A 13,528-nucleotide genomic window follows, 5' to 3' on the forward strand; every position below is an offset into this window, starting at 1 on the left:
TTTTAATGATGGAAATGATTCCCGGCGTCTGATTTATGACCAGAAAATAACGAGACGTTAAAGGAGTTGATGCAAAGCTCTTCGCATTAGTGAAACGTCTTCTGGATTCTGATAAGAATTCTCTTTTATTGGGCAAAAATTGGGCGACGATTTGATGTGAAAACCCGCCGCGAGGCAAGCCTCATCGTACGCGCTAATTACTTTTAATTCATAAATATGTTATCAAATCAGTTTGAATTGAAAACCACCAAAAATTGACCACCATTGGATTCATCTCTATGTTCTCATTTGCAGGTTTATTTTGACACGGATGGAATAGTTTTCGTTCGGAATGATCAATTTCTAGATTTCGAAGAAATCTCAAACCAGTCGTGGGCCGCCAGTCTGTTTCATAATGTCAACTATTTCAAAACAAACACTTTTACGATGAAATGCTGTGAAATATCATCAAAAATATCATTGTTTATACATATTATGTTGGTTTTATTCACAAAAATATGGACTTTGTGATGCCCCTCCTGTCATTTCAGTCAATCGGTTGTAATTTGCTCCCTTTTTTAATGATAATATTATGCAGCAGACCTCATGTCTCCTTCCCTGCGACAACAGTGACTCACACAGACTTTAAACCTGACTCTGCACTTCACTTTTCTGTGAAGGTTTATAGCGTTAGTGATTCAGCTCCGTGTTGAAGTTTCTGGTCCACGGGCGTTACTCTTCTGGATCTCTCTCATAACATTGTTTTCTGCTACAGTGATTAAGCACTAAAAGAGGAAAAAATCCATCCTTATCCTCCGTATAATAATAATAATATTACCTGTCGAGCAGTGAATGGGCAGGAGGACAAATTAAGCGACTGTCCCTGGTTAATGTGGTGAGGAGTTCAGCATAGAGATAACCTCTGATGAAATTTAACGGCAAAACTAAACGAAGTACGATGTATATTCGCCGAAAACATGGGTTTTGAGTTAGTGATGATAATGTAAGTCACTGTTAAAGAGAATAAAAGTCACAGTTGTATGTGTGTGCTTGTTAGGTAACAAATTGAAATGCTAAGTGGAAATAACACACATACTTTGGAAAAATAGAGAAAAAAAGAGAGATGAGTGGATTAAAAGAGTAATAAATACTTATTCTATTTGATTAGGACACATTTCTCAGATAGATTCTTTATATTTTTTAACACAAGTATATAAGTGACTCTGTGTTTTTATGAAAAGTTACTGCTTTTGTTCTCCTTTTTGATGAACGATTCCCTCTTGACCTCATAACGACTTCTAAATAAGACATTAGTTTATTGGACGTTTTAGGAACAAGCACTATATGTTGCTCACAGCGTTGATTAACAAACGACTCGATGAGCCTTGATGAGTCAAAACTAATGATTGTACTGATGCACCTGCAGCTGTGATGGGAGGTTTTATTCAGATAATACCAAAGAAAGAAGAATTCCGCCCACCTGAAATCACAAATCTAACCTTAATCCACCTTACAACACAATTATTATTTCCACTTTCCTTTATGTTTTTAATAGAAAACTCCCACGCACACACAGATCCTGGCCTAGGACTCCTGCTCCCGGTGTCGTTTTTTTGGTCGGCAATTTTAAAACCATAGCCTCTGCAGTGTTTATGTGTTGGTGAACCTTGCAGAACCCTCCCTTGTTTGAGTGTCTGAGGGCCATTACCACAGGTAATGACCCACACACAGCCAATAAACTCTCTCTTAATGAGAACTGGGCCATAAAAATAAAAGGGCATTCTGCTCCCTTTTTTCTCTGAGGGGGGTGAATCCTGTGTTTTTGTCCACACAGAAACAGATAAACGGTTTCCCAGAGAGGGGGGGAAATCTCAAAATGCCACCCAATGTGAAAACGATGATGTCATAATCCCGCTTTCGCTTTATGATAACGTTTATTTTATTTCCTCAGTCCCCTGGCTCGGTTTATTCTGTCTCTGTTTCTTTTATTGCGTACATTGCGATGCATAGTTTTTCAAATATTACAAATAAAATGTCTTCTTCTGGGGTTTTGGTGCATTTCTAAACAGACACGGCATATTTAGAGTCATTGTTTTTTTTGATGAATACATTTCCTGAGACAAATTTGAGACGACTGAAGAGGGGGACAACAATTTCCCATTTCATTATTCCGAAGACACATTTGACTGTTGACAAGTCGCACCACTGGAGTTTTAATAAATACAATAAAAAGAAAGTATTTGAACATAATTCAAGCTTTGGTTTCAAGCTGTGCTTTCATTATCCACATAATACAAAGACAACTTGTCTTTGGTTTATGAAGATTTCAGCAGTTTTGGCGTAGTATAAAGGTGTTGCTATGGAGCACTGCATCAACTACACATGACATACACTACTAACTCAAAAGTCTGGGGTCACCTATACAATTTTTGTTGTGTTTTCCATTAAAAGTTACACTTTTATTCATCAAAAGAGTTGCAAAATGAATAGGAAATATAGTCAAGACATTGACAAGATTAGAAATAAAGATTTTTATTCAAAATAAAACTGTTTTCAGCTGTGCTTACATCATTGCACAAGGGTTTTTCTAACTGTCCAATAGCCTTCTAACGCCATTAGCAAACACAATGTACTATTAGAACACTGGAAATGGGCCTCTATACACCTATGTACATTCCATTAAAAACCAGACGTTTGCAGCAAGAATAGTCGTTTACCACATTAACAATGTATAGAGTGTATTTCTGACATTTCTAAGTGACCCCAAACTTTTGAACGGTAGTGTACACACCATATTCTAAAATGCTCAATAAGCTGACAGCACATTCCCAAAATAAAACAAATAAATAAAAATACCCCCCCTCACCTATGAGAGAAAGCTGTTTGGTGGATCTCGGCTGTAAATCCATGCCGTTCTTCAGCCAGAGGAGTTTAGGATTGGGGATACCGTCGGCGTGGCAGTGGAGACTGGCAGACACGCCGGGCTCTTGGGCCTGTGTCTCTGGATAGACCAGGATCACCGGAGGGACTGGACACACAAACACAAAGAGAGAGAGAACAGAGGCAGGTGAAAATATAATTGCACACTGTTTCACGGGGAGACTGTGATTTCCTGGGGAAGTTTGGCACAAATCCCCACACGTGTAATGCTGCAGAGAGGAATATATGTCTTACTCCAGCCAGCACCTAATATATTCACACATAACAAGAATCCACGGGGTCTGGGGCGGCTTTATTACAGCTCCAGTCCTGCACGGAATAAAAAAAAAAAGATGTTGGAAGTGTCGACCACTTAGCGCCTACACCAGGGAGAAGACAAACACAAATGAGATGTGGAAGAAGAAAGAGGAAGTGAAATATAAGGTAAGAGTTTACACGTGAACGGGTAACGTGTTGTTCTCTTGTTGTTAGGATCCTCTCCACCTCGAGGCTGCTGTCAGTTTACGACGGTCTCACACGCGAAGAGGTCAATCCGTTCAATCACAATATTGGCTTTTTATACTCGCTCAACTTTTGTGCATTTATAGCGGCAGTAGAATCCACTCATGTAACTTTCCTCGAGTGCCTCTTGGTATTTATATTTACGAAAACAATGAAAACCTTGCACTATGTTGGTGTAGAGCTTTAGCTATTATTATATTAAAAGAGCAACGTCAGTCACTCCTCAGTTGGCGTCGTCTTTGACCGAGCTTTTAAACACGATAAGCAGATTTCTTCAGTCGTCAAGTCCAGCTTCTTCTTTTCTTGCAGCTGAGGCTTATCGCCAAGGTGAAGGTCTTATCTCCCTCCCAAAGTTCGGAGAGCGACCGATCCGCGCGTTTGTACCGTCTCGCCTGGATTATTGTAATTCTTTGTACGCGCGGGGTTTAGACTCAGTCATCCGTTTGTTCGTTCAACGCCTGCAGCTCCTGCAGAATTCTCTGACAGGTAAGAAGAAGAGGGACCACAGCACACACAGTGTCCTTCACACCTCGTCCCAATAACCACATGCTTTCAGACGAGCCTCAAACTCGGCGATAGCTGCCCTTAAGTTATGGAACAGTTTAAGCTGGGTTGAATAGAGTTTGCGGTCGTTTCTAATGTCTCGAAAAACAACTCAATCATATTTGCATCAAATGCTACAACATTTGTGACTGTACCTGGTTGTTTGCACATTAGATGTCCTGCTTCAGACTTCGCTGTTATGCACATGTTACTGTGTAACTGCAGGGCTTTTCCCGAAAGAGCAAATCCTACATGTTACTTTAAAGTCTTCACTTCAGGATAAGAGTTTTTTTTTTATCATGATTGACTGTCTTTTATGTACTTGTTGTACGTCATAAAACACTTTGGTTAACCCTGGTTGTTTTTAAATGTGCCATTGACTTGACTAAACCAAGAGATCTGACATTAAAGTCCCTGCAAGTGCAATATAGTATTATATATTATGTAGTAGTATAAGTAATAAAATATTGCACATAAAAGATATTGCATGGAGTTGCCGTGATCCTCAGCCAGTCTGAGGATCACGAGAAGCTCTTCCTCCTTTCCATGTTCGATCATGTGCGCATGCTTGACATTGGAGGAAACACACTTGAACATTGATAGCACACACTTAATTTGCCACAATAGCACAACAGAGTCGAGTACTTTACAGCAACTATGACAACTTGACTGACATTGAAGCTGTGCAAGCGCTTTCAGTGCAGTACAGAGGGAGACGTGGGTGTTTTTCGGCTTCAATAGCACAACAGGATGCACACCGGTCTCCACACCGCCCACTTGGCTCCCCCCTTATCTCACCCCCCCCCCAATGTTATCTTACTCGAAATGCCTTGAATCCCCCAAACACAAACATTTTGGTAATTGCGCTCTCCTGATAACTCACCCTGCAGCAGCCTGTTGGTCTCCATGACTCCCTTAACATCTCTCGCTCTTCAAATTCAAGGTTTCAGAAGCGGCTGCATTTTCTCTTTTTTTAATTAGCGTCACAGACAAAAACAGAACAATCGCACCTATTGTCTGTCTTAATTAAAAGAGTCACAATGATGATTCCATCCACTCCTGTTTCTGTGACAGAAATGCAGAGAGTAGTAGAGGTCGGCCGGGGTAATTTAAAATTCTTCCTCGGTGCGTGTTCTTTGGTGAGACACCAACAACTAAAAAAACTAAAGGTAGAGGAGAACGGTCGTTATGCATACATGAATATTATGCTTTGAAAAGTTCAGACTGCCAAAATCAGTGTGGGTGCAGCATCTCTGCTGATTCTCACATGTGTTTTGTGCCTTTGTTGTTTTTGTTAATTATCTGCGAGCTTCCCGCGCGAATAACAATAATGAGATTTATCGATTCACTGCAGGACGAATCATTGAGCAAAGGCTTCTTTGCATTTGTAAATCTTCAACTCAGGAAGATGTGGCCCTCAACACAATCCTCCGACTGTGCTTTAGACACTTTTCTGCTACTGTTTTAATGAATTTGCCACATGTGGACTCAAAGAAAGAAGCGGAACTATCTTTAAAAAGGTCTGAATACTTGTGTCAAAGTGTTTTTAATTGTATTTTATTCCGTTCTATTCTCACATTGTAGTAAATGGTTAGTTATTTGTATAATATTTGGTTAGCACGATTGTTTTTGTGATGATTTTTAACCACAAGGTTGTGAATGTCACTGATTTCTCGGAATCCACAAAGAAGCACAAGCATTTCATCCACAATTTTAAGTAGGAAATAGCCACTACTGACCATTCACCTGCAGCACATGTGTCTGATAGACGTCTTCGTAGCCGTAGGCATGGCAACTGTAGTTTCCCATGTGGATGGTTGTCACCTTGGTAATATACAGGGAGCCATCGTCCCCAAAGTCCTGCAAGATAAGGAGGAAGTTAAATTAGATAGAAGAAAAAAATGTAGTCAGTGCAGTGAAAAGATGGGAGAAGAAGAAGAGGAGGAGGAGGAGGAGGAGCAGGAGAGGAAACGGTGTTGAAAGATGGCGAGAGGGAAAGAGCCACAGGGAGTGAGGGAGGAATGAAAGTAGCCTGACAGAATACATAAGGACGCGTGGAGAGAGTCGGGTGAGGAAATAGGGAGGCGCACAACAGCAGGAAGTGATGGAAAAAGACAAGGGAGGAAAAAGAGTGATTTGGACGTGGAGAGAGACCATGAATCAACGGTCTCCCTGTTGAGCTGTAGCAGGCGTTGGGGGAATTTGATGGGGGCTCTGTCCCCCCCTCATCACGCTGCCTCAGCCTGATAAATGGCAAGGGTTAAAAATATAAAGCCCATTAGGTTGATGAATGGAGGCGGTTGTTGTTGGTGCAGAATGCTGCAGTCACCAGGGGGTTCCAGCCACAGCTCAGGGTGGATTAAGGCATTAAATAGTTTGCTGTCCCATCGAGTGGCAGAGCAGATGTCCTGATGTGGCTCCATCATGACATGGATCATTATTATTATTATTTATTTTTACTTTTTGAGGGCTGAAGAAATGAATGTGACCTGGCAGAAGGTTGTTATGTGACTTAGATGAGGGAGTTTTTAAAGAAGCTTTTATTTGAAATCTGAATATAGAATAAAAGGTGAGAGACACAACGACACCAGTGAGGGCAATTAAAACTGAATAGACCATCAGGGTTAAAAGTGTGACTACAATATTATTTCTGGCTGGTTATGCTTAAATATTTTGGCCAAAACCATTAATTATAAGTTTTGCTTCTTGTGTGTGTGCAGTTATGCTCACTCCTAAAGTTGATGATTCAATGCACAGTGGCTTAGTGGTTGCCTCACAGCAAGAAGGTGCTGGGTTTGATTCCCGGTCTTTTTTGTGCATGTGGGTTTCCTCCCAACATCAAAACAAGTACGAATGAATGTGCATACCTTACCAAAGCTATTATACTTGACAATAGTGTTTTTTATCTATAGATCTTGAATCCAGATCAGTGTCCGAATCACAAAGAAAGAAAGCAATTCAGTTTAGAGCTGAAACGATTACTCGATTAATTGATTATTAATCGATTACTAAATAAATCGGCAACTATTTTGATCATCGATCATTTAAGTTTGAGTGTTTTCCAAATAATTAAAACCACTTTTCTGTGGTTTTTCAGCTTCTTAAATGTGAATATTTTCTTTGTTTCTTTGCTCCATATAACTATGAAACCATTCATACTGAATCATTTTGGTTTGTGGACAAAACAAGACCAAGCGATTACTCGATTAATCGAGAAAATAATCCTTAGTTGCAGCTCTAATTCTGTTCAGTGACTGAGAACGAACTGGATCGGTCTTAGTATTCAGATTTGTGACATTGCTTAATCTGTCATGAAAGTTAACTTCACCGTGATGGGCATAGCTGTTAACCTTTGAGTTCAGGTAATGAATTGAGGGTACACACACACACACACACAGACCAACAGGAAAAAACATAAAAATGGACGTATTATTCATGGAGATGGAAACGGACACATTCACAGTGAATAATAAAACTTCTTTTCATATCCAAAACTACATGAATGTCTCCTTTGACCTATTCAGCAAATGCAATCATCATTGCTTTTCCATAATACACAGTCCAATACTGATGCAACAGTCCTGTTGTTTACCAAGTGGTTGCAAATAAAAAAAAAAGCATCTGCTTTATACCTGTTTTTAATAAAGCATATACATTATTCATTTAATATCTGAATTAATCTGTATCCATGTTTCTTTGGCTGGTGCAGTATAATAAGCACTTATTACAGATGGCCTCACTATTGTGTTATTAAGTCTGAGTTGCATGCAATTGGAATTACTTTGCTTTTAAAGTGTGGTCACTTGTGGATGTTCTGTCTTCAGCCCTTTATCGACTCTGGGTTATTTATTTTAATGTCAAGATGTTCTCAAATCTTCATGGCCTATTTATCCTCTATTTAGCGAAGAAATCACTCAAATTTCAAGACCAGGTTTGACGAGTGCTCCTCCATTTAAGGATTCTGTTTATTTCATCTTTGACCCCGAATCAATGAAAAGAAAGTCAAACACAGCCGGGGCTCTCCTGCCGCCGCTCTCTGCCTCCTCCACGAGGATCACGGCACCGTGTGGAAATTCATTATGTACGGTCAAGAGCCTGAGGGCCCTCTGTTGCCATTTTCCTCTCCTGCAGTCTCCACCTCAACACTTGACATTGTTTATCGGCTCATCATCGCAGCAGACCAACAAGGCAGCTCATTAACAGGCAATTAGTGCATTGTGATCGGGGCTGTGTGCAAGGCCAACGCGGCGCTGTCACCTGTGCCGACGTGGAGTCTAAAGAGGAGCGCGGTTCATTAGGCGCTGAGTAAATTATCATTTGACTGCTTCAGCCACCTCTCATAAGTTTTTTTTCCCTTTCTTTTTTTAATCAGGAACGTACTATTCTCAGCACACCTTTTACCGTAAGAGCTCATAACCTCTAAGTGCTTCTTCTAACAATGTAAATACAAAGAAGAAATAAAGCCGCAGCTCATGCTGGGAAATTAAAAACTCCCTGAACTGCTAATGTCCCTCCTCACTACTTGATATCATCAAATATTAATTGAGGGCTCAATTAAAAAGTAAATTTAACACATTTAATCCACCGCGTTGGAGCAAGTCAAGCAGCGGGGTCATTACCGACATCAGCAGAGAGAAAATATGATGGAGAGATATAAACATGCACTCACGTTGATGTCCTCCAGGTCCAGGAAGTTTAATATGATGCCGTTCCGCTTCCAGATGATCGGTGGACGCAGCGTTCCCTGGATGGCACAGGTGAGGACGGCGCTGAGGCCCACTGTTACCGTGGAGACGCTGATGCGCTGGTCCTCGGCCAGGATCAGCTGGACGACTTCTGTTAGGGTCAGAGCACAAAAGGGAGAGGATTGGTGTCGGAAAAATCACAACTGAGCGATCGTGCTGGGGCGAAGGAACGGAACCACGTTTCCGAGCATCCGTCTTGTTGTTAGTGGACCGCGGAGGACAAACGGCTGTCCGTGAGTGAAGGATACTCTGCATGAGGAGGACCACATGTCAGAGGACACACAGCTCGCCCAAATATCTCATTAAAGTCAATTTATGTTCATTGAAATGGCCGCACAATTCAACTCACCTTCACGGCAAATTAAGAATGATCCTTCACTCGTTCCTCTCGCTGCCATAAATTCTATCTGTTGCCAAGCCGTGTGGCCATGGAGGGTCACAGCTGCACTGTTTTTCTAAAGCATGTCGTATTATGTGCTGTGTATTTGTATTTAATAAGACATAAAAGGAGCATCTCTGCAGCTCTGTGGTATAGAGAGTGTGTGATAAGTCTATTTCATGACTGTTATTGCTTTACAACACTATATAATCCTCTGTCTTTTCGCTGCCTCTGTTCATACAGCTTTCATATTTAAAGAGAATAAAAATATCAAACAACACGAATGGGATGTTAGATGAATTTGGATGTGGTGCACGTAAGCACTGACATGTGTGACCCTGGGTCAATGTTGTTCTCAGGAACACAGGATTCACTTGGTTTAATAATAAAAAAATCAAATGGGATAAATCTAAATGAAGTAAATAACAGGATGTTGACCACCTTTCATTACTGATGTGTATTTAAAGACAGAGTTAGAGACGGAAATAGGTGAAATTATATCCGTCATTGTGCATGGGAAATGAACATCTATGGATCAAGATGACGAAGCAAAATACACAACAATATGTGCAGCAGGAAGCATTAACATAAGCACTCAGACATGTGATAACGAATCTAATTTTTTAAACACAATTTTTGTCATGAATATTAAAAAAAAAAAAAAAAAAAAAAATGTTACTGCAGCCATAACTCTTGCACTTTTATATTTCAACGTTTGTTTTGCGCCTGTTATCTTCCCCTGGTTTAATTAACTACTATGTCGTGTGCTGCGGCCTTTCTTAGCCACGAGGTCTTGATCTCAGTGGGTCTTTTTAATGGTTAAATAAAGGTTAATTAGAATAAAATAAGAAAAGTGACGATTTCCTCGGAGTCTGTATGATTCTTTACTTGAAACAGACTTAGTTTCTTACAGGATCTTTTCAACGTTCTGATGCTATTTCCTTATTTATTTGTGTTGGTGAACACAGTCTTCATAGGAATTTCTCGGAACTTATTGAAGTTATGCGAGTCAACTTGAGACCATGTTGAATAGTTTTAGTTTGATTGAGTGTTAATTCTTTAAAATAAAGCTTGTTGCATTGAGGTAAATCAGCGCAGACTACGACGCTAAAATGACCTTCAGCTCAAAGCCCCTGTTGCACGTCTGCCTACAAACCAAACTCAGACAGGAAAAATACTCCATCATCATTTCAAAAAAGCTATGTTTAGATATTTGTTGCAGCAAACTCATACAAGTTTGAACTTTTCTGCTGATTTAATATATGAGTCATCACTTTCACCGTCTCGCCGCAAAAGGCCAAAGCATAAAAACTTAATAACTTTGTGAATGATGGGCTAGCAGTGAAAATGTATTTTTAATCCTGATTTAAAGTCATAAAATGAAACCTGCTAATTGCTGTTGATGACACCTTTAGAGAGAGAAACTGGGTCTCGGAGAGTTGTTAACATTCGAGGGTGTTTTAAATGCTAAGATGTCGGGGTGGAGACAGGCGGAGACGTGGGGAAGACAGAAGAGACAGAGTGAGACAAAAAAAAGAGACAGTAAAGGTTGGACAAGACAAGATAATGGCATAAAAGCCTGGGTAAGTTGACATAAGGAGCTGAAGTCGACCTTTTCTGTAAAATATCACGCTACACCAGGACTGAGTCATCAACTGATTTGGGTCAGTTTGGTTCAGGAACACGAAGACAATGATAAAATAAGTATAATAATAAACAAAAAAAACAGACCTTTCCGAACATCCGAGATTTGAGGTCTGTAACACTTTAGTGTCCCATGCCCAGATCATGTGGCACAACATTAAAGTAGATAAACAATTGCAATTGAACTATTTTGTCTATATCACGTGTGATCAAAAATTATTGTGACAATTTTAACCAACAATTTTTGGCCATAATGGAGAAGCCCTTGCAAAGTCCAAGGGAATAACAATGTAAGACATGGTATTTTAAAGGATTTTAAGAACTAAATAAAAAAAAATAAGACATCTTATTTTTTGATTTTGACAGCCCACACATTGGAGGCACTAATGACTATTTGTTTTTCTTTAATTTGGCAAAAAAGAGTCCTTTAAGCACTTAATGAAAGCAGGGTAACATTTTAATATTGGCAGGGCTTAAGTGCATGAGTGAGTGGATCAGAAATTAATTAATTCATCATTCAATTTTGGATGTGAATCCATAACGCTGTGCCTATCCAGCACTATAGCACTATCGTAACTAATTAACCAACAGAACAGATTATTCCTGCTCTCACAGAAGGTCCACAAATATATATATATATATACTGTATGTATATACAAATAGACAAATTACCTAGTCACAGGCTTTGTTTTTCATGACATTATCTTTCTTTAATGAGTCCAAAAGTTTTTATGAAAATAGCTCCATTGTCTTGTAGTTAGTTCTAGACTTTCCAGGGGATTCAGGCGCTCGGCTGATCGATCAGCGTCGCACTAACTGAGCTACGGACAACAGAGCGACAGGGCCAAAGAGAAGTTTCCTGTGTCCTGCTCCAGAGGGACGTACAACGGTGCGAAAAAAAGTGAAACAAAAGAAAGAGAAGTGGAGCAAGAAATTTGAGGCAGAGACAAAAAGAAATGATGTAAATGCCAGAAACATATGGTCTATAAGGACAAAGGAAAAAGAAAAACATACTCTATAGTATGTAAAAATGGGCGAGCAGAAGAAAGGAAGACCCACTGGGGCATAGGAAAAGTAAAAATATGAGTGCACGTGAGACAGGAGGGGGAGATAAATTTGATTCAAAGCATGAAGACGATCTCCCAGGGAATAACTAAATGTGCTGAGCTCAAGACTGCGGCTCGGAGACTTTGTTCCCATCCACTTTTTTTTTTAAGAGAGCTGCCCCTCCCCGAACAGGAGTAAAGACATCAAACCACAAAGCACAGGAGCAGAACACTGTGACTTTTTTATAGGCCACGACATAACCATCCCGACTTTACACCGGGAAGAGGAAAAGAAAAGGTGAGCTGAGGAGCAGAGAAAGAGATGGGGGTCATAGGTGAAGGAGTGAGACGTGAGGAGGGGGGGCGGGAAGCGAGAAAAACGAGCCGACTGGTGCCCAACGAGCATGGATTAGTCCATATTTGTCCGAGCATTATGGGCTGCTGAGTTGGCAATGTGTTCATTCAAATGTTGTTATGGATGATGGCATCAGAGAGGGGCGGGTTTACAGCGTTACTGACACCTGACACCAATAATCATTAAAAAGAATCATTAGCAGCTGCAGATGCTCATTTTTACAACAACAATGACGCCGGTGGATAGGATTAGCTGTGAAGCATCTTTTGTGTGAGTGAGACATCTTTTTACTGTCCCAGATTCACTGCAGTTACCATGGGAGGAAAAAAAAACCTCAGCTTTATAAAAACCACATGGACATTTTTTAACAAAAATACAGCTGCTCTTCACAGAACATTTATGAAGACAATACGCTGCAATCACTCGGACTCTTCCGACTGATGCTGCGGGACTTAAAGGTCACACGAGCCGCCGCATGATGCATAATAATGGAGATAAAAAAATATATGGCATTTGAAAGCATCATAAAAAACATACCACACATGATATGCAGCTCAGTAGGGAATGGTGCTATTTTGGAAGAATAACAGTCACAGAAGAACGCTGCTGCCCCTGAAAAATTATCAGAGGGGAACATATAACATATTTTTATATGCCATGAGGTGATGTAGTATATAATAAATGTATAAATAAAGATGGAAATAGGTGACTGGTTTAACAGGATATCAATCAGGAGATAAAAAACAGTGTATAGAAATGATGTAAACATTTAAACAAATAAAACATCGAAATAAAGCAAATATTCAACAGGAATTCAATTAAAAGCCAGACTAAGTAGTTAGGTCTTGAGTCTGCTTTTAAAAGGTCGTCAGGGGCTGTATCACTATGTTCAAACGTATGCACAGAGGCTATAAGAATATAGAATATATTTTCAGCACAACCCATAGGCAATGTGATAACATTATTTTCTTTTTCCATTTTCACCAACTACATAAACACACCTCAGCAACAAGTATACTCAAGAAGTTTGGATTGAATTTGAGAAATATGGAAATACGTCGCATTTCAAAGTCACTTCTGCACAAGTATCGCTACTCCTGTTAAAATAACTCTAACTTTGAATAAAACTAATCATAACTTCGACTCAACAACACATAAGAACATGGAAAAAACAAATTTTGTAAAGCCTGAAGATGTGACCTATAAACACAGACCCCCGGATGTCCATATAAGGCAATTAACCAAGGGAAAAATACCATTATTTACACATTGCCAGAAGACCTGCATGTATTTGAGGGATGATAAAAGCAAATCAGGAAAGATAAAACAAAGACCAAGACAATGAGAGCTTTAAAGAGCAATAAAAGGATTTAAAAATTGATTCGGAAAAACAAGA

General features: G+C 39.8%; 1 protein-coding gene across 1 annotated transcript in view; it reads right to left on the bottom strand.

Annotated features, from left to right (window-relative positions):
- fstl4 (follistatin-like 4) overlaps positions 1-13,528 on the bottom strand; it is a gene marked incomplete at both ends in the record, with an annotated part of 144,266 nt that overhangs the window by 18,014 nt on the left and 112,724 nt on the right. The window contains 3 exons of the mRNA XM_083910628.1: positions 2,846-3,007; positions 5,703-5,823; positions 8,633-8,799. Coding sequence (XP_083766754.1) covers positions 2,846-3,007; positions 5,703-5,823; positions 8,633-8,799 — 450 coding nt within the window. The remainder of the gene's footprint in view (positions 1-2,845; positions 3,008-5,702; positions 5,824-8,632; positions 8,800-13,528) is intronic.

Source organism: Microchirus variegatus (genome assembly GCF_963457635.1).
Source record: "Microchirus variegatus genome assembly, chromosome: 2".
In the NCBI taxonomy this organism is placed as follows: Eukaryota; Metazoa; Chordata; class Actinopteri; order Pleuronectiformes; family Soleidae; genus Microchirus; species Microchirus variegatus.